This window comes from Phoca vitulina, unplaced genomic scaffold (assembly GCF_004348235.1).
Source record: "Phoca vitulina isolate PV1807 unplaced genomic scaffold, GSC_HSeal_1.0 scaffold9, whole genome shotgun sequence".
Taxonomy (NCBI): Eukaryota; Metazoa; Chordata; class Mammalia; order Carnivora; family Phocidae; genus Phoca; species Phoca vitulina.
The window spans coordinates 32,116,642-32,139,631 of NW_022589712.1; the positions used below are offsets into that span (position 1 = coordinate 32,116,642).

Consider the following 22,990-nt stretch of genomic DNA (forward strand, 5'->3'; position numbering starts at 1 on the left):
TCTTTATTTTGATTTCATGTTTTAAGTTGTTAGCACACTGTGCTTACTATGTCTGTTTACCATGCCACTGTTTACTAGGTAGAGCAATTTTACGTAAATGGGTGTGATTTGTTTTCTTATGTGAAGGCATTTGTTTCCTGAAGTAAAAGATTTACTCATTATAAAGTAATGTTCTTATCAACTGTCTTATAACTATTAAAAGAAATAGGTGGATGAAGCCTGGGGCTACTCTGGTTGCCTCTCTAGCTATCTTGTCAGTTATAAAAGCACAAGAGGTGCCATTTATACCTTGTGGTTAATCACATGGTTGCTGTCAGTACATTTCAGTTATGTCAAACTGATGTGTATTTGGTTCTTATTTGCCTCTTAATTTCTGTTCAGTCACTTCTTGGGGGCTTATAATCAGATAAATTGATAATAAAATGAGATATTTACACGTGAAACACTTTTAAAACTATGAAGCACTACAAATGTGAGCCATTAATCTCAAAATAAGCAGTTACTGCTTTAACCATCTGCACCGATGGCTGGCAAATCTCCTGGTCCTTTCCCAAACTGTGACTGGAGATTCAATGAGTTTCCCAACCCAGCTGCGCATGCACTGCATGTTACTTGTGTGGAGCTCATGGCCTTGGCTGTTTCAGGTGAAGATGTTGGAAATGCGCTTCTAAATGTCGTCCTGAAAAGGTGTGTATTCTGTTTCATGTAATAAGATTCATTGTTTATTTGTAAAAAGAATGATATTTTATTTGGAACTCTTAGACAAACCTGTTGTCCCAAGGCTGATGCATATGGGATGGTAATTGTCTTTTGGTCCCAGATTTTATCTTTGTGATACAGATGTAATGGAGTGAGCCCTGGACAGTGTCAGAAGACCTGGGTTTGTTCCCACCTCTACTCTTCAGTAGCTGTTTGACATTTAATAAAGTTAGGAATAATGTTAACATCTCACCAAAGATAGTTTTTCAAGATTACTTTCTTAAAGATCAACATAAAGTAGGGGGTAATGATTGGAGAAGTATAAATAAGTAGAAATAGTCTTTCATCCCAGCAACCATTGTTAAAGGAGACAACTAAGAAAAGCCTTACTTACCTTTTGGGTATATTAAATTTTTACTCAATAAAAATTCATTGTAGTTTTTTTGGAGTAGGTCAGTTGTTAGCCCTGAATTATATAAATTCTCAAAATAAGATCCATTATCAACCATATAAAAGTATTTTTGTAATTTCACATTTTTTATTCTTTTTTTCTTCACTTAAAGTCAGCCGTTAGTGCCAAGAGAGAATATTACAGCATGGATGAATGCAATTGGACTGATCATCACTGCGTTACCAGTGAGTTAATAACTGTGATTTGTACATAGTAATGGAATGCAGTTGTCCCCTGTCGGCCACAAGAATAAGATGCATGTAAGATGCCCTGTACGAGGACAACACACAATTAAGGAAGTATTTCTGTATTTTTTAAGTTTTTATAGTATTATTGCTTCAGAATCCTGCAGTGAGTATTTTCTTTGCCTTCTGCCTGAGATCTAAAAACCTACCTGACCTACGGGTCCCTGCATCCTTCAGTCCCATCTTATCTATCCAACCTTACTTTGACATTAAAATCTGATCTACTTTTGACCACTTAACAAGTTACGTATTGAGCCTTTGCTCATGCAAATAATGCTTGTTGAAATATGTTTTAAGTACTTCTGATGTGTGGCGTAATGAGACATGCAGAACCCCTCTTCCTTCTGTTAGCTTCTCTAAAGCCTATTCATTCTTTGCCAGCTTAGGTCCTGCTTCTTCAGTGACCCCTTCTGTGACCTCACATGTGTCTACTCAGTTGACTGTTGGCAATAGTTGACTGTTGCAATATCTTTCAATAACATTGTCTAACCCTGTGCTCTCCAAACTTGATTATTCACCTCTCCAAATCAATCATTTTTTTCCTTACACACCTCCAAAATATATGTATTTATTTCTGAGTTATTTATGTGTACTAGTGTTGTCTGTATATAGATATTGGTAAAAACAATTTACTGTATAGTAAATATCAGACACTAAATGAACTGGGCAGACACATGTATAGAGCTCTCTAACTCACAGACACTTATCCCCAGGTTCTTATTAACTTAATTTGACTTACTGTGAAGCCACCTACTTTTGCTTTCAAAATCTCCACTACACAAAAACACAAGCTAGATAAGTAAAACTTTAAAGAATGAGAAAGTGCCATGATTTTAGGCTTTGGAGTGGAATATTGGAAATGGGGTGGAATACCGGATAAGGGTATTTTTCATCAGGCTTTCCTCTGATTTTAAAGGAGCCATATTGGATTGTCCTGCATGATCGAATTGTGAGTGTAATCAGCAGTCCCAGCTTGACAACCGAGTCAGAGTGGGTTGGCTATCCATTCCGCCTATTTGACTTCACTGCTTGTCATCAGTCCTACTCCGAGATGAGCTGCAGCTATACGTTAGCTCTCGCACATGCTGTGTGGCACCATTCTAGCATTGGGCAACTTTCTCTCATTCCCAAGTAGGTATTATGATTTCTTAAGTAAATTGGACTTTTTCATTTTGTGTTTTTTTAATCTCATTTACACAGGAGGTATGTATCTCATTCAGTAGAATAACTTGCAAAGTGAGTTTTAATTAAGTAGAATTTCTAGATAATGAGAAAGTTCCTTTATTTCAGAATTGTTTGAAAAAATTAATTTGTATGCGCAAAAAAATAGTCTGGCATCTAGTTTTCCATTACAGTTTCAGGAGGTTTAGTCAGATGCAGGCTTTTTCCAGAATATATCCCAAAAGGTGCATTTTGAACTGAATAACTCATATTAACCTATTTTCTGATTATTTTTCTTGACTATAAAATTGGTAGTAATTAGATTCAGATTTCTTCAGAATGGCATTTATATTAGATTGGTTATTCTCGTTTTATTTCAAATATTGGTTTTTCCTGCTATTCAAAAGTAGAGTATTCCTATGAAACCTTCCATAAGCCAAAATGACATAAAGTGAAGCGTATCCCACCCTTTCTGAAAGTTCATGTTACGCCAATTCATTTTTACAGAAAACTACATTAGTACCTATTTTTGCTAACCAAAAGAAAACCAAAGAGAATTTTTGCTTTTTACAAAAAAAAAAAAAAAAAAAGCCATTACTATAATAATGTAGGCCTTTTGTAAAAGCAAAGTGGCATAAAGCAAATTTTCAGAAAGCAGGCAGGGGATACCTGTAATTCACATTCTGTCATTCAGTAATTTTACTGTTGAGAATGACTCCTAAATCTGAAGTAATTTATTTTGATAATCAAATGAAAATCATAGCCAGTGAGAATGTAAGATTAATTAGAAAAAGAAACTTTACAAAAAATTACAAATTTTAGAAATGCCTGGGTGGGCTGTATCAACAAAGTTCAAACAATTCAGCTGATTTGAAGTGAAAAGAAATTTTTCTAATCTTCAAATTTTAGGTTTCTCACTGAAGTCCTTCTTCCTATAGTGAAGACCGAATTCCAGCTGCTTTATGTGTACCATCTTGTGGGGCCATTTTTACAAAGATTTCAGCAAGAGAGAACTCGATGTATGATAGAGGTAAAATATAACCTGGGTTGTCTGTGATAAGATTAAGTTCTAAAAGATCTATTGTTGTTTCTTTCCCAGTGTTTTCCAAACTGTATATCATCATAACCATTAGTAGTGAAATTAGTTTAGCAGGATCTAAGAACAATTTTAGAGGATTTAGTGTGCCCATAACTTAGTATATCTATAATGAGTTTGATGTGGGATGTATTAAATTAGAAATGCATGGGAAATACTCATTCTTAAGGTTGAAAAGAGGGTTAAGGATGGAGAAGTGCATTTGAGAGCTGGCCCTATAGTACAGAGTAATTAATTAAAATCATGGGAATGGATGAAGTCAGTCACCTAACAAGAGTGCAAAGAAAAGAAAATGAGACAAGAATAGAACCTTAAAGTATGAGCCACCAAATGGAACCAAGAAGGTACAACGTAAAGTATCCCTGAGACTGCAATTTAGACATTGAGAAATGGTTTCTAGAAAGGAGATTGTCTATCTCTTCATTTTAAACGACATTACGGAGTTATGAAGAGAAATTGCATTTAAGCCCTATTAGGGGACATTTTGTAGCACTTTGGATTCCTTTGTAAATGCAGACCATTATCAGGGCGCCTGGGTGGCTCAGTCAGTTAAGCATCCGACTCTTCGTTTCGGCTCAGATTTGATCTCAGGGTAGTGGGATCGAGCCCCACATCAGGCTTCCTGCTCAGTGGGAGGTCTGCTTGAGATTCTTTCCGTCTGCTCCTCCCCCACTCACATGCACACTCTCACATACTTTTTCTCTCTCTCTCTTTCAAATAAATAAATAAATCTTTAAAAAAAAGTGCAGACCATATCGTATATCCAGTGCACATAGAGGTTTGTATGATCAGTGACAATTCTTCAACAAACGTGTTATCCCTCTGTGTTAGTCTTGTAATGGAGTCCAGCTACATCATTCTAAATGCTTGAACCTTATTTGCCCACTTAAATAATTTTATATTATTTGTTAAATAGATTGGAGTGGCATTTTATGACATGTTGCTGAATGTAGACCAGTGTAGTGCCCACTTAAATTACATGGATCCCATCTGTGACTTCCTGTATCATATGAAGTATATGTTTACTGGTGACAGCGTAAAAGAACAAGTAAGTTAACTTTATCTTTTAATGATATTTAGTTTAGAAAACTTGAATATATGATGATACACTTTTGTTTGAGTACTATGTTATTTTTTTTTCTTTTAAGGGGAAAAGGTTATTAGACCTTTTTAGGCTACATGAACACATTATTCTGCATGTATAATTCAAGTACTAGTGAATACATGTTATAATTTCTCACACTTCTTCCCCTTGATAGTTGCAGCAGGACATCTGAAAAGACCTAGGTGGTTGATTAATAGTAATCTCATTTGCAAGAAACAGTACAGAATGTCTACTTTTTAAAAGATCAGAGAGGTGCTATGTAATGAGTGAAGGAGATCCCACTTTTCTCACAGTGACTAGGGTACACTATGGGGACGTTGGACAGATTGCAGCATAACTAGAAGACTGAAGCCAAGGGGATCAAGAGAATAAGTCATATAAAGGGTATTTGAAGGAACTGGAGGTACTTAACTTGAATTTTCAAAGTCCTAGGGAATTGTTTGTGTTCTATTTGGAGGGTTGCCATTTGGAATAGGCATTAGATTTGTTCTGTGTTACTTCAAAAGGCATATAAACTCCAGTGAAGTTAAAGGAAGCACGTTCAGACTCAGCATCTAAAGAGCCACTTCCTGGTAAAGTCTTCTGAAAGTGGAAAGGACGTCCTTGAATCATAACTGAGTTTCATCTCTATAGGAACAGAGGCTTGGCTCTTTTAGAAGGGTGGAGGTAGGGCAGATAGGTGAAGTGACCTCCCCTCCATACCTTAATGTTATTTCTTTCTCTGGCAGGAAAGGAAGGTAAACTGACATATAAACATATGGATCCTAGTCTACCGGGTTCTTTCCTTGGAGCTAGGGACATGGAGTGGGGAGGATGTTCACTTCTTTATTTCCTCAGCAGGATTGTCAGAGTTGAGTAGAAACCAATACAGAAGTGTTTGATTTAGCATATTCTTTATATTTGGGCTTGAGAAACTTTGACACAAGGGAATACAGAAAGGAAAAATTATTAATAGGCTGATCTTTCCTGGTAAGGTCAAAGAGCATTTGAGTAAAGCTAAGAAAGCCATGGAACTGCTTGATGTTTTTATTTCTTTAAAGTATTTTAAGTAAAAGTAGATCTAATATTTTGTTTGCATTCCAAGTACAAATCAAAACCAAAAAAATGAGCTTTGTAGATAAATGTTACAGACATAAGTTACTCAAATAACTTCAAAATATAATCATACTTCATGCTTCTGTGATGATGGCATTTTAAAAGGAAGGTGAACTGGATGCCTGGGTGGGGGTGGTGCAGTCGATTAAGTGTCCAACTCTTGGTTTCAGCTCAGGTTGTGATCTTGTGAGATTGAGCCCCGTGTCCAGCTCCATGCTCAGTGTGGAGTCTGCTTCAGATTCTCTTTCCCTCTCCCTTTGCCCCTCCCACTTGTTCTTTCTCTCTCTCTCAAATAAATAAATCTTAAAAAAAAAAAATATTTAAAAAAAAATAAAAGGATGGTGAACTGGTTGGATACATAAAATTTCCAGTGTAAACTATATTAGCTTTTGACAGTGGGATGACTGGCTAGCTAAGTAAGTGAATATGTTTTTATAAGTGTAGACATATATAGATTATATGCACATATATAACGTGTGTAAGGGAGAAGACATTTTTTTCCTCATGTAAGAGAGAAATAATTTTATTTGCTTTTGTTAAAACATAAAACACAGAAAGAAACTTCTTATCCAGCCCACTCCACTCCCTGATTTTATTATCTCCAGATATGTATAAAGTACATCTTTAAGGATGGGAAATTGAGGGCGCCTGGGTGGCTCAGTCATTAAGCGTCTGCCTTTGGCTCAGGTCATGGTCCCAGCGTCCTGGGATCAAGCCCCGCATTGGGCTTCCTGCTTGGCGAAAGGCCTGCTTCTCCCTCTCCCACTCCCCCTGCTTGTGTTCCCTCTCTTGCTGTCTCTCTCTCTAAATAAATAAAATCTTTTAAAAAAAAATTATTAAAAAAAAGTGGGAAATTGAAGTTCTCTGGTTAAAATATTTTTTAATGTGTTTATTTCTTAGGTAGAGAAGATTATCTGTAATTTAAAACCAGCTTTAAAACTTCGTCTTCGATTCATCACACACATTAGCAAGATGGAGCCAGCTGCCGTGCCTGCACAAGCCATGAGTAGTGGGTCTCCGGCACCTCAGTCTAATCAGGTCCCAGGGTCTTTACCAGTAACTCAGTGAAATCCAGGTGCGTGGTGGTGAAAAGGGAAACACATCTGTCTTTGAAAGTGGACTCAAATCTATTAAATCTGAACATGATCAAGCCTACATAGTGATGTAGTAGAAGCAGTGAGGTTCAGATTGTTTTATTTTGATTCTAATGATGAATCTATTGATACTTTATAACTCCCATCTCCCTATCTATATTTTGTCTCTAAGAGATCAAGTAAGCTACATGTTGCTCATATCCATAACAATTTATTAGAGCTACCTAGGAATATGGAGGTATCTGGGATCAAATGACTTTTATCAGATACTTTCAATCTTTCCTATTCTAGCCACTGGTTTTATTTTTAATTTTTATTATTAATGACTTCAGTCTTCAAATACATTGTTTTAAAGGCACCACACATGTAAAATAGTTACCTAATCATTTTATACATAAATCTCTTGGTTTATCTTTGGGATAAGAGATTTTTGTCAAGTGAAGGACTCTAGATTTCATTGCATTGCAGGAGCACAGTTTCATATTCTTTTAGAAACAGCTTAAAGTTTTTACCATAGGTTTCCAAATAAATGGGTTAATGTTTCTATCAAGGCAGATTGGCAAGTTTTTGCCTTTGCTGTGGACTTGAACTTACTGTATGAAATGAGTTGGAAGCCATGTAAGAAAATAACATAGAAATGCATAAACTTAATAAAATCATGCTTAAATGGTGATTCTGCAATCTCTATTTTTAAAAATAAATTAATTGCTTTTCCAGGTTGGCACTTTCATCTAGCCAATGATGCGATTCTTTAAATTTTTATAATCTTAAAATTTTTAAGTATTTATATTTTTAAATATAGCATACATTTTGGTTTAGGGTTTATCAGATTTTGAGAGACAAACTGTTAATTTGGGGGAGCGGGATACGGCATTAAAATTGTAAAAAACTTAAAAAGTAATTGGTAAAATCTGCTGAATGAATAAACTGATTACTTACTCGATCTGAGCGAGTGTCTGCTGTATTCCAGGCAGTATGCTAACTGGGTCGTAACAGAGAACAGTTCTTATGGGTTGTACCCTACAGATGGTGACGGACATTGGCCTGGGACTTAAGAGTTACTATATTCTTTTTTTTTAAGAATCAGAGAAGCTTGACCAACTATACTTCAAATCTTTATTTCCAAATACATCCTTCTTAGACCTTTATATTCCTTGTGGTTCATATTATTCTGATCATTAAATCTTTATTTGCCATGCAAGTTCTCCAGAAATTTTATGCTAGAAATGAATTCAAGTATTACTTTTAACATAGTTTCAATATATTCTTGCTGCCTTGAAGAATATATTGCTTTGAGATCATAGAGTGGGAATAATTGTGACACTGGTATTATACAAATAGAATTAAAGGAAATGAAAATCAGTACCACTTTCTCAAGGACAAATACATTCCAGTTAATTTATTAAAAATTACCTTTTTTCCTCTCTTACTAAAAATATGGGGATATGATTTTCCCAAAATAGGCTTTTAAAAGAATTGTTAATCAGACATTAGAAGAAGATAGATTTATTTGGTTTTAGAATGCACCTGAGGGGAAAACAACGCCTTTATATTCATTGCATCCTAAGAGTTTTTTCTTTCTGGGGAAAAAAAAAAAAAGTCCAATAGGACTTTCTGCAGTGGTGGAAATATTCTGTATCTGTTCTGTCCAATACAGAGTCAGAAACTGTACATGCCTGGAGCACTTGAAATGTGGAACTGAATTTTTAATTTTATTAAGCTTTAATTAATTTAAATAACCCCATGTGCCTACATTATTGAACATTATACTTTAAGGTCCATCACAATTGCTCTTACCTAAAAGTAATTCAGTAAAATATTTATCTTACAGAGTTTATAGTATCAGTTAGGTTTAAGATTCTGGGTTGCATGTGAAAAATCAGACGATAGAGGCTCTTTAACACATAGCTACTACAGCAATAAAAATCCTTTCATGGGACTGGCTTCATTACAGAGTCCACTGGAGTTCTGTATAAGTTGGGGAGAAGGGGAAGAGTTTGCTTCCCTGGTTTTGATTATACAGCTGACCCTTGAACAACACGGGTTAGAGGTGCTGACCCCCACACACAGTCGAAAATTTATAACTTTTGACTCCTATTGTTGACCAAAAGCCTTAGTGATAACATTAGCAGCCAATTAACACATATTCTGCTGATAATATTACATATATAATATGTATATATACTGTATTCTTACAATAAAGCTAGAAAAAATGTTATTAAAATCATAAGAGAGAGAAAAACATTTACATTACTGTGCTATATCCAAAAAAAAAATCCGTGTGTAAATGGACCCATGCAGTTCAAACCCATGTTGTTCAAGGGTCAACTGTAGTTTACTCTTACTTATTTTATTCCATTTCCCTCACTATATTCCAGAGCCAAGATGAGTTTTGGGGTTGTTTAAGGATTTCAGCCAATGAGACACTATAATTGCAATGAGTGAAGGGACGGTGGGAGTGTTTGTAAGCCACAGATAATTTTAGGTGAAATTCCTATCTGAATTAGAAGGTTTTAGAAACAAATAGCAGTTTGATTTCTTTTTTCTACCTCCCAAAAGGCTACCTGAATAGCAGCCTTGCTTAAAATATAAGCCAATATCATGTCTGAGGTTTAGAAAAAGTAAAACATGGTCATCTAACATTAATGAACTTGGGAGATTCACAAGGCCTTACCATTACCCATTTACAGATGAAGAAACCAGGAGGCAGAGTTTCATCTCACCAGTTTTACAATGTTTTGGGGATGATGATTTCACTGTGAGCTTTTGAAATCCTTAGTAAATCCATGTGTTTAGAAACATATAGACATAATACAATCTTAATATAAAGAGTTTATTATAAAAATCACATCTTTGAACAACATGGGAATATGGTCCCTTTTCAAGTGGGGTAGCTTTTTTTTCTGATATCAGGAGTCCCACTCTATGTGTGTTTTTAATTACACAAAACTTAGAATTTCCAAATCTTGAATTTCACACCAAAAGGGAATTGATAGTTTATATTAATTATACCAATATTCACCGAGGCAGAACATTTTTCAGAAAGACCAAATTTTTGGGAGGATAACTGTAAGCTTAAGTAAATTATTAAGATTGACTAATTATGACATTAGCTGTGAGATTTTTACATGATGTTTCCACATTTACTTAAGTGGGTTAAGGTAGTCAATAGGCTTATGATTACCCTCCCGTGCAACTCCAAAGCAAGCCAAGGTTACTGCTACTGCTGTGTTCACTGTTCGAGTTACTTCTTCTGGTGTCTTCCCCAGAGAGGGGTTCACTTCCATTATATCTAATCCTGAGAGCAGCCCTATAACAACAATGGAAAATAATGTAGTTTGTTAAATAGTTGACATTTTTAATTCAGTACCCTGCCTTGAAATATTATCCAGGAGTGTAAACCGCTCGTGATTGCATCATGTGATGGGCATTCTGGAAGTGTCCAATGGGGCTTGATTTTCAGATCAGATGGTATAAATATATCCTGGCCATGTGTACACTTGCTTCTTTATGCATCCCAATTTTTACCTACCTGTTTTGTAAATTTCTTCTGTAATGTAGAGACCTTCTCTGTAAGACAGACCTCCCACAACTGGTGTGCCCGTAGCTGGTGTGAAAGATGGGTCCAATCCATCAACATCAAAGCTCAGGTGAATTGGCCTTTTTTTTCTTTTAAGAGATGGGAAAGAAATTCAGTTTAAAGTTGGTGGTTTAATACATAGTACATAAATACAGTTCTTACCTTGCTTTATAAATAGTAACAATCCAGTGAAGTTCCATAATTTTACATGAAGGCTTTATTAATAATCATTAACATCAGTAGTAAGTCCTTTTAATATTTACGTTACACACACACAAGCATCATACCTTCCTAGTAGATAGCTGAGTGCTTCTTCCATCACCTTGCCAATTCCCAGTTTATCCACTTCAGTCATTGAAAAATATTTAATACCCAGAGTTTTCAAAATGTAGCTATGAAAGAGGAGATATTAAGATAATCCTACAGTTAATAGTCTAACTCTATGCCCTCTTGTTTCCCTTTAAAGAAAAGATCACTGTGGCAAGATACATAAAATATTTAAGTCCTATGAACTATATGTATATATTAATGTATTTTTAACAGCAAGTCAATTAGTATAAAAATCACCTGATTTATAGACATAAATATTTGTATGGGTATATAGATATTGATATATATACTTGGTGCTTAAAATAATTTTTTTCTCATAGGTTTGACCAGCATGCCTAGCATGCAAAAGAGAGAAAATAAAGGTCCTTCACATCAAGGAATAAACTTACTGTTCCCCAGGGTCCACGTCTCTCAGGCCAATATACACAATATCTTTTGCAGATATGCAGGGAGTCACCCAGGAGAATCCTGGTACATCGGGGATCTAAAATTGCAATGTTTCCATTTGATTAGTATATATGAATCTTGAGCAAATCTTACATTGAAAGTTAAGGGCCCTTACTGGATTGCATATATCTTATATTTAGAACATAAATTTCGAGGAAATCATTAAAACACAATACAAGATTCAGAAGAGAATGCCTCCCTCCCCTTGTGGTGCTCTAGATGGCTTTGGCTTTACCCACCTTCACCCTGGCCCAGACCCAACCTGAATCATTTGTCAGCATCTACCTCTCTGTGCCCCATTCCACGGGGCCCTGCTTTCCCAAAACTCTGCTATAAAGAAATCAGTGGCTTTCATGACTTTTGTAGCTTCCTTCTTTATTTCTCTTCTCAGTAGGACTTAATCCCAAGGATGGCTTAGAGTGACTAGGGGAGATTTTCAAGCAGCTTCGGTTGCTCTCCAAATGCCCTAGAGCCAAGGGTGGCTATTGCCATGTGCTAACTACACACTTTGCAAGTTTATAAACCTATAACTTGGTTCAGAAAGTGTTACTTCTATGGTGAGAGCTGTGAATTGTGTAAGACTGATGAATCACAGACCTGTACCCCTGAAACAAATAATACATTATATGTTAATAAAAAAATAAAAAAAGTGTTACTTCTGAGCACTTAACAAGGGGTTTGAATCCCCAGGTTATCATAAAGACCAATATTCTATAGCTATATCAGTAAAAATTGTTTTATTGATATGCTACAAAATATCAATGAATATGAACCACAATGTTAAATCTTAATCTGGAATGTAATCTCACATCTTTTTTTTTTTTAAGATTTTATTTATTTGACAGAGACACAGCGAGAGAGGGAACACAAGCAGGGGGAGTGGGAGAGGGAGAAGCAGGCTTCCCGCAGAGCAGGGAGCCCGATGCGGGGCTCGATCCCAGGACGCTGGGATCATGACCTGAGCCAAAGGCAGTCGCTTAACAACTGAGCCACCCAGGTGCCCCTGTCATCTCACATCTTGTAGAAAAGAAGTTTCTAGGGAGCAAGGAGTTAGTTCTTCCTCTTATGATACAGATATGAACTTCTCACAGTAAAGATGTTAAATAATAAACCATTGTAATCCATATTTTAAAACTCCATTTTTGAAAAAGGTCCCATGATGTGGAGGGGATGCTTGGGAAGCATGAAAGGCTGTGTGTCACGTAGGAGAAAGAGGTAGGTTATAGACCAGTTCTGGCCCTTGCCTTGCTATGTGTTTGGCATGTGATCTTGAGCAAGTCAGTTAACCTCTGAACCTCTGCTAACTTGCTTATAAGGGATTACTCTCTGCCCCACATACTAAAAAGGTTATTAGTTTAAGAATAAAAAGGGAAGATATATGTAAAGTCAGTTTGCAAACTATCAAGTAAGGTAGAGGCACAGAGCCTCACTTCCTTCATGCACCAACCCTTAGCTTATTGGCTGCTGAGAAAATGGTTTGAGATTACACCAAAAATAAGATGGCACCAGGGTTCTTCCTTCCCTTCTACCTCCTCGACTTTGCTAAAGAGACGGTTCCTTTCTAATAGAATACAAACCAGCCCCTTACCTTTCCTTTTAGCTCCTTCAGAAGGAAAGACACGGGTTGTCCGTGCAAGTTCCCACTTGTGGTTGTCACTGGAGTGTTGATATCAGTGTGAGCATCCACCCAAATGACACACAGATCTGGGTGGACCCTGGCATGGCCAGAGATGCTTCCAACCGCCATACTTTAGAGGAAAAAAGTTTGTGTGAACATCAGGTTTGCAATATTATTCCATCCATCATACTATTAACTCAGTGCTCTCACTTGGTTTTCCTTTAAGTCAAAATGGCTGGTATTTCTGGCAGGTTTTTAACTGGAGGTGCCAATTAAACAATTATAACAATAGAAAAGCATAGCTTATGCTTAATTACTAACAAGGTAAGTTTTCATCAATGGGCTTACTAAAAAACTTGTGATTTTTTATTTTTTGGAAACCACCTTCTAATAAAATTGCAAATTATTGTTTTAACCAAAAATTAAATCTGTATAAGAACACTAGTCACACAGGAAATTCCTTAGCATGAGACACTATTTAATTCTCAAGATTAAATCAGGCTCGCTTCCTGTACTCTCATGTCTCTTGGTAAATACTTCATTCTCTCAAGTGAATTACTACAGAGTCCGTTTTTCCTAAAATCCGATTATTTTACAATTGGGGAGCATCACTCAGAAATCCTTGCATCTAGTTCAACCAGCATTTCCTGAGTGCTCACTTGCTATTCAGTGCTCAGAAGCTCTGCTTGAACTTCCTACTCTCCTGCCACACATTTAAAGACCCACTCTTATCCTGGTCCAGAACTCTCAAAGTTCAACTCAAACACTCCAAGCTCTAGAAAATGTGCCAGAATGGAAGCACTAAGTAATATCTTACATAAAATGTCAAAAGATTAGGATTTGCTATCTGGCACCTGTGTTCTCCCACCTGCGGATGGTCAAGTGTCATTCAGGGAATTGTGAACTTGTAGATGCTCAAAGTGAGGGGAACCTGCCTTGAAGCTTAGATATTGATTATCCAGTTTGGTATTTGTTTCCCCTTCAGATTTCTTGTCTTGTGGCTGTTTGCCACTCTTAACATTTCCACGTACAAATTTTTCCACTTAAAAAAGAAAGTGAGCCCCAGTTTCTCAATTGCAGTTTTGTCACACAGGAGCCCTGGAAATGGTTTGGCTTTGGAGGAAAACAGGGAGCTGAAGTGAGCCATTGTCATGTTTGTACTTTCTGATCTGATCAGACCTCTGATAATGTACTCAGGGACCTCAAGAGTAGACATTAAAAAGGCTCATGCACAGAAAGGGCCTTTGCCACATTATTTATAATCAGGAAAATTTGAAAATTACCTGAATATGTGGCAATATGGATATGTATAGTGATTTAATACCCTGATGAAAAATATGCAACAGTAAAAATTATGCTTATATATACCATGAGGTAACATAAGGAAATCTGTACTTTAGGTTAAGAACAAAGCACTGGATCACACAGTTGTTAAAATCAGGTATAAGGGAAACAGTATGGCAGGAAGGAAATATGCCCGATGTGCAATTTCACTTGAAATGTTTGTTAGGAAATACAATTACTACTATTTTATTTATGTGTGTGTGTGTGTTTTAAAAGTTTGAAATTATTACTTTTAGAACAGGAAACATACTTTCAAATGTTGACTTAAATGAGTTGTTCCTGCTATCAGGAATCAAGTATAGTAACCCGGCCAGGAACTTCGTGTTTATTCATCTAGGAATGTAAGTTTGTGATGCATATTTTACTGAAATCCATTCATGTCATATATTTTCTGCTGTAATAAAGGTAATGCAAGACTCTAAATGGAGCTAAGTCTCTATTTCCAAAAGAAATAACTGAAACAATTAAAAGAAGAAAAGGCAGATCGGTATAAAGTATTGATCAGCACTTTCCCTTTCGTATTTTCTCTCCTCTCACGGTTTCGCTTCTACCCCCTTAGGCCCTTTGTGCCCGACTTCAGAGAGAGAGTCATTAGGCAGGACCTGTGGTCTCCGCCCAGCACCAGGCTGGTCCTTCCCTGCTTCTTGACTTCTGCCACCACGCCGGCCAGCTGCTCGTTGGCTCTCCCCACAGACCTCGGATTCTTCACAATTTGAAAGGGAGGATCACTAGGGACATCAACAAAGGGCACGTCCCCATAATCTTTCACATCACACTCTGTAATTAAAAGCAAAAGTTTTAGGTCACTACATAAAAAAAGATTACAAAACAGTCTGTGTAGGATGATTCCAAACTTGCAAAACAGTGTACTTTTATAAGGATAAGCAAAGAAAACATCAGGAAGGACCATTCAAGTTGCAAAGCTAGAAACCGTGTGTGCTTCTGCCTGACATTGTCATCTCAGCTGCACACTGGGCTCTCGGTAAACACTTGTGCAATCAATCCAGTGAGGCTGGACACGAAAGTAGGACAGTGATCATCTTCTGGTTTGGGCTTAGTGAGCGGCCTCGCTGTCTTTATCTCTGTGTGGCCCTACCTGCTTATGTGCTTTCTACATTTCTCCAATAAGCATGTGTCGTATTTGTAATAAATTGTTTTTTAAAAATATATATATTATGTACATGCCCAGAAGGAAATGCACCAGTTACACCACTATTTTCTTTCCTTTTTTTTTTTAAGACTTTATTAATTTGACAGAGAGAGACACAGCAAGAGAGGGCACACAAGCAGGGGGAGCAGAAGAGGGAGAAGCAGGCTTCCCGCCGAGCAGGGAGCCCGATGCGGGGCTCAATCCCAGGACCCTGGGACCATGACCTGAGCCCAAGGCAGACGTTCAACGACTGAACCACCTAGGCGCCCTACACCAGTATTTTCTAAATTTTCTGACTAATTAACAGTCCTTGGTTTCAATCCAATCTGTTACCTGCTGAAGTAGTTCAGCTCCCTCCCCTGTGCTTTGTACCTGCCTCACAGTGGTATTGTCAGAATTCAATAAGCATATGATTAGCAACGAGCTTAACACTTCAGTGAGCTCAGGAAATAAAGGCTTAATTATTATACTTTTTTAATAAGGAGATATTGCAGGTAACCCGAGGTTCCTAAGGACCTGGGTGCACTTCCTAGAAGGACTTGCATTAGGTGTCAAGGTACAGAGCTTCAGGTAAAACTGTGACATGAGATCAGTTCAGTGTTTGAACTAACCAGTCATTGTATATTGTATTTATTATATGTTTGTGCATATCTATGATTCAGTAACACCTTTAAGAGATTTAGCCTGATATAAAATCTGACCAAATTATGCTTGTTAACTGAGAGACTAGTCCAGTCCATTTACACAACCCTTCTGTTCTCTCTCCCCCTCCTTTTCTCAGCTTCATGGCATATAATTCTTATTTACTAAAATTCATTCAGTTTAACTGTACAGATCAATAAGTTTTAGAAACATCTACAGTCTTGTAACCACCACCATAATCAAGATTTAGAACACTTCCATTACCCCCACAAGTTCCCTCATGCCCCTTTGCAGTCATTCTCTGCGCCCACCCCAAGGCAACTGCTGATGAGCTTTCTGTTCCTATGCTTTTCCCTTTTCTAGAACTTCATGTAAAAGCAATCATACAGTAGGTAGTCTTTTGTGTCTGCTCTCTTTCACTTAGCATGTTGTCTTTGAGGCTCATCCATGTTCTTGCCCTTGTCAGTGGCCCGTTCCTTTTTGTGGTTGAGTCCGAGCCCACAGTGTGGATGTACCACCTGTCATTTATTGCTTCACCAGTTGATGGGTATTTCATTGTTTCCGTTCTTTTGGCTGTTATAAATAATGCTGCTAGAAGCATTCAAGTACAAGTCTTGGTGTGGATGTGTTTTCACTTCTCCTGGGTAAATACTTAGGAGGAGATTTGATGGGCCAGAAGGCAGATGGGTATTTATTTAAGAAACTGCCAAACTGCTTTCCAAAGTGGCCGTATCATTAAGCATGCCCACCAGAAACGTGCGACAGTCCCAGTTGTTCTGTGTCCTCGCCAACACATCATCAGGATTTTATATGTAAAGACAACATTTGCTTTAACCTATACTTTTAAACTCTATATCATTTTCTCTCTGCAGGCTCATGTATGTATATGTATAGTACATGCATACACACATTCACACTGTGCAAACACTATGTGCTATCACCACCACCACCACCAGCATCATCATCATCATCACTGTCTTATTTCCTTTTGCAAACAGGAGTCTTCTTGCTAGCGGAGTACTTCCTACTGCCCCTTACTTTTCCTTCGCACTTCCCCTGACTCCCCTACCACCCACCCAACCCCAGTTCTAGCCCACAGATTCTTTTATACAATAGCCTGGCTGGAAAGACAAAATATCTGAGTGAGGATATTCATCCAACAATACCTATGGAGAATTTTCTCCATACACTGCTTTTTTTAATAGGATGTACTTCTAAAATCACCACTCGTGCTGCAATTCTGTGGGATAAATGTTATTCCATATGCATTCCCTTTTAGCAGGAGCCTCTCCTTTCTTCAGAGCAGGAAGGAAATCAGGCTGATCATCTTTCAATGGAAAAATTACCTTGTTCTTTCAGTTTCTCCAGCAGGCCAGCCTTTCTCAATGCTGCGGGGCCTTCTTCCACCCCTCCTCGTGGCTGAATGATTAAAAAATAAAATAATTCAGACATGATCAGATGCCCACAATAGAAACTCTTCATTCTTCAATCAGTTGAAGAGTAACTATTGTTTTTTGAGTTCCTCCAGAGCCAGGAATTTACCCCACCTCCTTGAATCATCCCAGTGAGGCAGACTGAATGAGTCCCATGTCAACTCTGAGGATCTAGAATCAGAAAGGTTATCTCATTTTCCTATAGACACGCAGCTAACAAATGGCAGAGCCTTAGTTCATATCCAGGTTCTTTGGATCCCAGAACCTGTGTCTCCTCTTCCCATGACAGACACCACGTTATCAACATGGTGAACATGTAGTTTGTGCAAAAGCACTCTGAGAGACAGAGATGCAATCAACTAAAAAGAGAGGCCTTTTGTTTTTGAGTAACTCATGAGCTAATAGGGAATGTGTATATTTAACCCCAATTACAGTACTTGGGAGATTTGTTTCAGTGCCGATACAAGAGGTCCTAACAACAAAAACAGGATGCTCCGAACTCTGCCGGGGACAGAGTGTGCCAGGTAAGGCTACATGGGGTAGATGACATTTCAGCTCAGTCTTGCAACATGAGTAGGTTTCCAGGAAAAGGGATGGTGTGGTGGAGCTACTCTGCAAACCCAGAGAACAACTTGGATAAAAGCATAAGAGGGGCGCCTGGGTGGCTCAGTCGTTTAGCGCCTGCCTTCGGCTCAGGTCATGATCCCAGGGTCCTGGGATGGAGCCCCGCATCCGGCTCCCTGCCCGGCGGGAAGCCTGCTTCTCCCTCTCCCACTCCCCCTGCTTGTGTTCCCTCTCTAGCTGTCTCTCTCTCTGTCAAATAAATAAATCTTAAAAAAAAAAAAAAGCATAAGAAAAAATCAAGTGTGGCATGAGAGTGTCCTACGTGCACATCTGCACGGGGGTAAGTTGCTGAGCTCCTGGGGAGAAAACAGGCCACAGAAATTCATCACCTGGGAGCTGAATTCACAAAGACCAACCCGGTATTTCAGGTTCTGACCTGCTTCATTCATCAGGATTGACAAGAATGCTCCACTTGCTGTTTTTATACGTCAGAGAGGCGAACACACTTCCTCCTTGCCATAAATCCTCTCCAGCTTCCTGGCAGAATAGCGGCCAAAAGAAACAGTTCTCTTCTGTAGCTCTCTGATTCTAATTTCCAACAAGGCTTGTAGACACAGGAAGTTATTTGGGGTTATCCAACGAGAAGACGTGCCAGAAGACCCGTGCGTCTGTCCCTAGGATTGGGGCCGCGGCACCAAATGAAGCAGCTATTTCTACCTAATTCCACTGACAGCTGACTTGCCCCGGCTGCCAGGCAGACCCTGGATGTCACATTCCTGCTCTGGGCGCCGAGCGCCCGCCACCCCTCTGCCCAACACGTTTTGCTCCTTTTCTCCCTTGCCTTCTGGCATGACCACCCCCACACACCTCCCTCCTGGAGCAGACGTAATTGCCCCTTCTTTAAACCTCAGTAGAGTGCCGCTTGGCTCTAATTTTGCCTTTCGTTTTGTGGTTGCTTTGTCTTTCCTCCATTATTAGATTTCAGCCCAAGGTTCTTTCTGCTCACGGGGCTACATGTTGTAGCCTTTCGTAGATGCTCAAAAACTGTCACCCTGAGAAAACCCCCTGGCCGTTTCCCTCTTCCTTTCAAGCTTTGGAACAAGTCTCATAGACCCCTAGTTGACACCCTATTTGTGCTAACGCAGTGGTTAGATTTTCCAGAGTGATAGGTTATTTGTTTGATTCAAACTGCTTCTCACTATTGGTCTCTTCTCACTGCTTGGTTTATCTGCCCACTTTGGAAATCACTTCCTTAGCTCCACTGACTTCGAAGCTGGGCCCCCAGCCCTAACTGGCCACAAGCATCAAGTCTGCGGTGGATTGACAGTGTGTGTGACATTAACACAAATCAGGTGCATAAGCTTCGGGATCATACAATCCTGTCTGGAATCACACAGTCAAGGCTAGTAACTTGGCAAATTGCTAAACCTCTCTGAGCCTTAGTGAACTGTACAATAAATATAATACTTCTCTCATATTTTGTCATCAGCTCCCCTCCCCCCCCCAACCACTCAGTGCCTTGCAAGGGAGTGGAATCTTTTCTCAGACTCAACCTTCTGCCCTTAATTCTCTCCTTTGCCTATCTGTAAACTTCTACCTCCTTTAGCTGAGGAGAGATGCTAATATGTAGGCCACCATTTTCCTCCTATGCTAGGGCTTAGGGTAGAAATATCTCTCTCTGAGCCCTTACTATCAGGAAACAATAAGCTTCCTTCTCATGGAGCCAAGTTTTAATAGGGGAAGAGCTGTAGGGGAAAAGAAAAAGAAATACTAAAAACAGAAAATGCATCAGGCTGTGTTTCAAAATACTATCCCTTTGATGGGCTATTATTATCATAGCATAAAATCTTCTGCTGAGGTCCGAGGGCCGGAGTATATTCAGGCTGCTACCTGCTTGTCTGCCTCCCTCCCTCCCCCACTCCCTCCCATCTGCCTGTCTTCCTTCCTTCCTTCCTTCCTTCTTTCCTTCCTTCTTCCTTCTTAAATTTTTATTTTCCTTCCTCCTTTCCTTCCTTTTGGTCAGTTATTTTCATTCTGTCTTCGTTAGAACCTGTCACAAGAATAGGTGAGTATATTGTGGGTTTTGCAATTAACCTGAGCGCTAGAAGAAACACTTCTATGTCAGCAAAATGTCCCTGTGTTCCGGAAGAGAGCTTTGAAGGACTACCAGGGGAGGCGCAGCAGTGTTTACTGACACTCCAAATGCAGTTTGGGTCTCTACCCTCTGACCTCTCCTAATCTGTTTTGCAATAAAATGCCAGAGTGCCAAGCATGAGTTCAAAACTAAGAGGAGTGAGCCGCTGCCCAGATGGGCAAAGAGAACACTGGAAAACGGAGAAGACCCTGTTTGAAACAACGACAATGACAAAATATCAACCCTCGGAGTTCCAAGTCACACTGTCTTGTTTGCTTTTGTTTTGTTCTTTGTGTTCTCCCTTTAAGCACAGATGCATGCTGAAGTCCGAGGTCTCTAATCACACTGTTTGCCAGAATGAGTGCGCTCACCAGAAAAAAAGGCTGCAAAGTGCAAGGTTGCTGGCATGTGTTGGCAACCTGGGCATTTCATAAATGCATTAGTTCCTTCAATGTTGCCAACTTCCAGGTGGATTTTCTTCTCTTTCCTTTTTCTTTTTCCCTCCCTCAAAAAGACATGCACAAAGGATTCTACCTAGCACATGTACCAACATTTTCACAGGATAATGAAAGCCCTGAAATAATATGAATCATTCACCAAGTTGCATAAACCAATAACATTTAGGTTATGCAGACTAAAAGAAGTCTGAAAATTGCTGCCAATCCACGAGATGCTTCTAGGCATTAAGACATGACGAACCCAAGGTGTTTTCTCAAAATCCTCTGGCCTTGGCATATGCGCTATTGAAACCCAAAGCAACGAGAACATGGGAATCTCAATGAGTAGCTATAATACAGACACAGCCCATTACCATTCAAATAAAAATATGTTCTCTTAAAGAATACCAAGAAAAATGTAGTCGATTCAAATAAAACTGGCTGCCGCTGAGATTAGGAGCCACAAGAATAAGTGAGTTTGTTACCATAATTCTCCAATGTTGCAAAATGGTAAGAGGACTTTAAAATATATCTATCTATTTCAGGCCCGGCTGTCCCAGGGAACTGAGCTAAGCAGACATTAGCACCTTACTAATTCTAAAGTCTGAGACTTTGTCATGAATTTCAGTTATTCAAGGCCACGCTTTTTACTCACCTGGCCCTTTGAGAAAGGCGCTCCGATGATCCCTACAAATTTTGACTTGGAACTCATGTTCTGGCCCCTTCTCTCTGCTGCACTGAGTTCTCCAGCCAGGCACCGCTCTCTACAGCCGTCAGTGACCGAGGCCACATATTTGTTTCCATTTATAACTGGGCTGAACCTGTTTACCTTATTCTAATGAGGAAGGCTGGCTCCACCCACCGCACGGAGGAAGAGACAGGCGAAGTCTCGCGAGGTCTTCATACCTGGACTAACCACGAGTCCCTTTGGGTCTAGATCTGGAATTAAGTGAGCGTGTTCATGTCGCCGGTTCACTCCCATTTTACAAAGCCAGCTGGATGACTAGACTCCTTCCTAACCACAACGTCGATTTCCTAAGCCTGAGAATCTTTTCTAATCATAGTCAATTAATCATCACCACATAAGTAGTGTCATGGTGCTCGCTGAGGAAACGCGGGGCAGGGCACCTACCACCTCTAGGCCTCTGAATCCTCCTTGGGGAACAGGGCCGGGCCGGTGAGTCGGTGTCTCGCTTCCCGTCCAGCCCTGCGACCCTGAGTGCCGGTCTCACACACGGGGATTAATGGTTAATCCATGAGACACGCCCCACGCGCCCCACGTGTCAAGGAAAGCATAGGCTTTCCTTTTCCCATTATTACTGAAAAGAAAAATGAATGACCTGATTAAGAACCCAAAGGTGTTAGCGAGCGAATTCTGAAATACGGTGTGCAGGGAAAGTAACAATTCTTGGGATGGGAATACCACAATCAGAAGTAAAAACAGTCTACGTTACATTTTTATCATGTGCCGGATGCTGTTCTTTTATATTATCTCATTTAATCCTTAGACCAATTTCATTATATATTTTTTTAAGATTTTTATTTATTTATTTATTTGACAGAGAGCACGAGCAGGGGGAGCGGCAGAGGCAGAGGGAGAAGCAGGCTCCCCACTGAGCAGGGAGCCCGACGCGGGGACTCGATCCCAGGACCCTGGGATCATGACCTGAGCCAAGGCAGCCCCGCTTAACCAGCTGAGCTACCCAAGCGCCCTTCTTAGACCAATTTTATAGCAAGTCTGACCATTAGTTCCATTTTTACTGGTAAAGAAACTGAAGCTCAGAGAAGTTGCCAAATGCTGTGCACAGGTGGTAGAGGAAGGGCCGTGATTCACTGGCATCCTGCATGCACCTAACCATTGGGCTTTACAGTCTAAAGGGGGGTGAAGTGTCAGCTCTCCGTGCCTGTCAAACCTGTGTGTCCCTGGGGGTTATCATCAGGCAAAAGTATGGATTTAAGAGAAATGCACCCTAAAAATACCTCCAACTGTAAAGTGATATCAATGGCATTTAAAGGGAAAATTCATTTAGTAGACACTAATGTCCTTTCCTATTGATGGAAGAGAATATTGTGGAGTATTTAAATACCGTAAGAGCAGGGAATTTTGTCTGCTGTATTATCCCCAGTGCTGAGAACAGCGCTGATGTGTGATCCCACTCATATTTATTGAATGAGTGAACGAGGAAACCAAGGACTCGCAGGTCCATTTCGATAGGACCATTTTCTTTCTTTCTTTTTTTTTTTTAAGATTTTATTTATTTATTTGACAGAGAGAGACAGCGAAAGAGGGAACACAAGCAGAGGGAGTGGGAGAGGGAGAAGCAGGCTTCCTGCTGAGTGGGGAGCCCAATGCGGGGCTTGATCC

General features: G+C 39.3%; 2 protein-coding genes across 3 annotated transcripts in view; one reads left to right on the top strand and one right to left on the bottom strand.

The window, feature by feature from the left end:
• Positions 1–8,016, top strand: part of MED23 (mediator complex subunit 23) — a 41,378-nt gene extending 33,362 nt beyond the window's left edge. The window contains exons 25-30 of one of the 2 annotated variants that reach the window (XM_032407854.1): positions 522–687; positions 1,263–1,335; positions 2,312–2,526; positions 3,466–3,586; positions 4,569–4,700; positions 6,753–8,016. In XM_032407854.1, the coding sequence (XP_032263745.1) occupies positions 522–687; positions 1,263–1,335; positions 2,312–2,526; positions 3,466–3,586; positions 4,569–4,700; positions 6,753–6,920 (875 nt within the window). In that variant the 3' untranslated portion in view covers positions 6,921–8,016. The remainder of the gene's footprint in view (positions 1–521; positions 688–1,262; positions 1,336–2,311; positions 2,527–3,465; positions 3,587–4,568; positions 4,701–6,752) is intronic. The other variant, XM_032407855.1, reaches the window with a different exon arrangement.
• Positions 8,017–9,249: 1,233 nt separating this feature from the next.
• Positions 9,250–18,160, bottom strand: ARG1 (arginase 1). The gene is made up of 7 exons (XM_032407856.1): positions 17,404–18,160; positions 14,868–15,042; positions 12,892–13,051; positions 11,246–11,340; positions 10,814–10,918; positions 10,479–10,615; positions 9,250–10,256 (listed from the first exon to the last, which is right to left on the bottom strand). The coding sequence occupies exons 1-7, from the start codon at positions 17,537–17,539 to the stop codon at positions 10,090–10,092; spliced, it is 975 nt and encodes a 324-aa protein (XP_032263747.1). The 5' UTR covers positions 17,540–18,160; the 3' UTR covers positions 9,250–10,089.
• Between the last annotated feature and the right edge of the window lie 4,830 nt (positions 18,161–22,990).

Bases quoted from the DNA above. Each gene is read 5' to 3' on its own strand.
- ARG1 (XM_032407856.1), bottom strand. From the start codon at position 17,539: ATGAAGAGTTTCTATTGTGGGCATCTGATCATGTCTGAATTATTTTAT. The intron at 15,043-17,403 runs GTAATTTTTCCA...TTTTAATTACAG, and splicing joins GGAGAAACTGAAAGAACAAG to AGTGTGATGTGAAAGATTAT. The intron at 10,257-10,478 runs GTAGGTAAAAAT...TTGTTGTTATAG, and splicing joins AGAAGAAATTTACAAAACAG to GGCTGCTCTCAGGATTAGAT.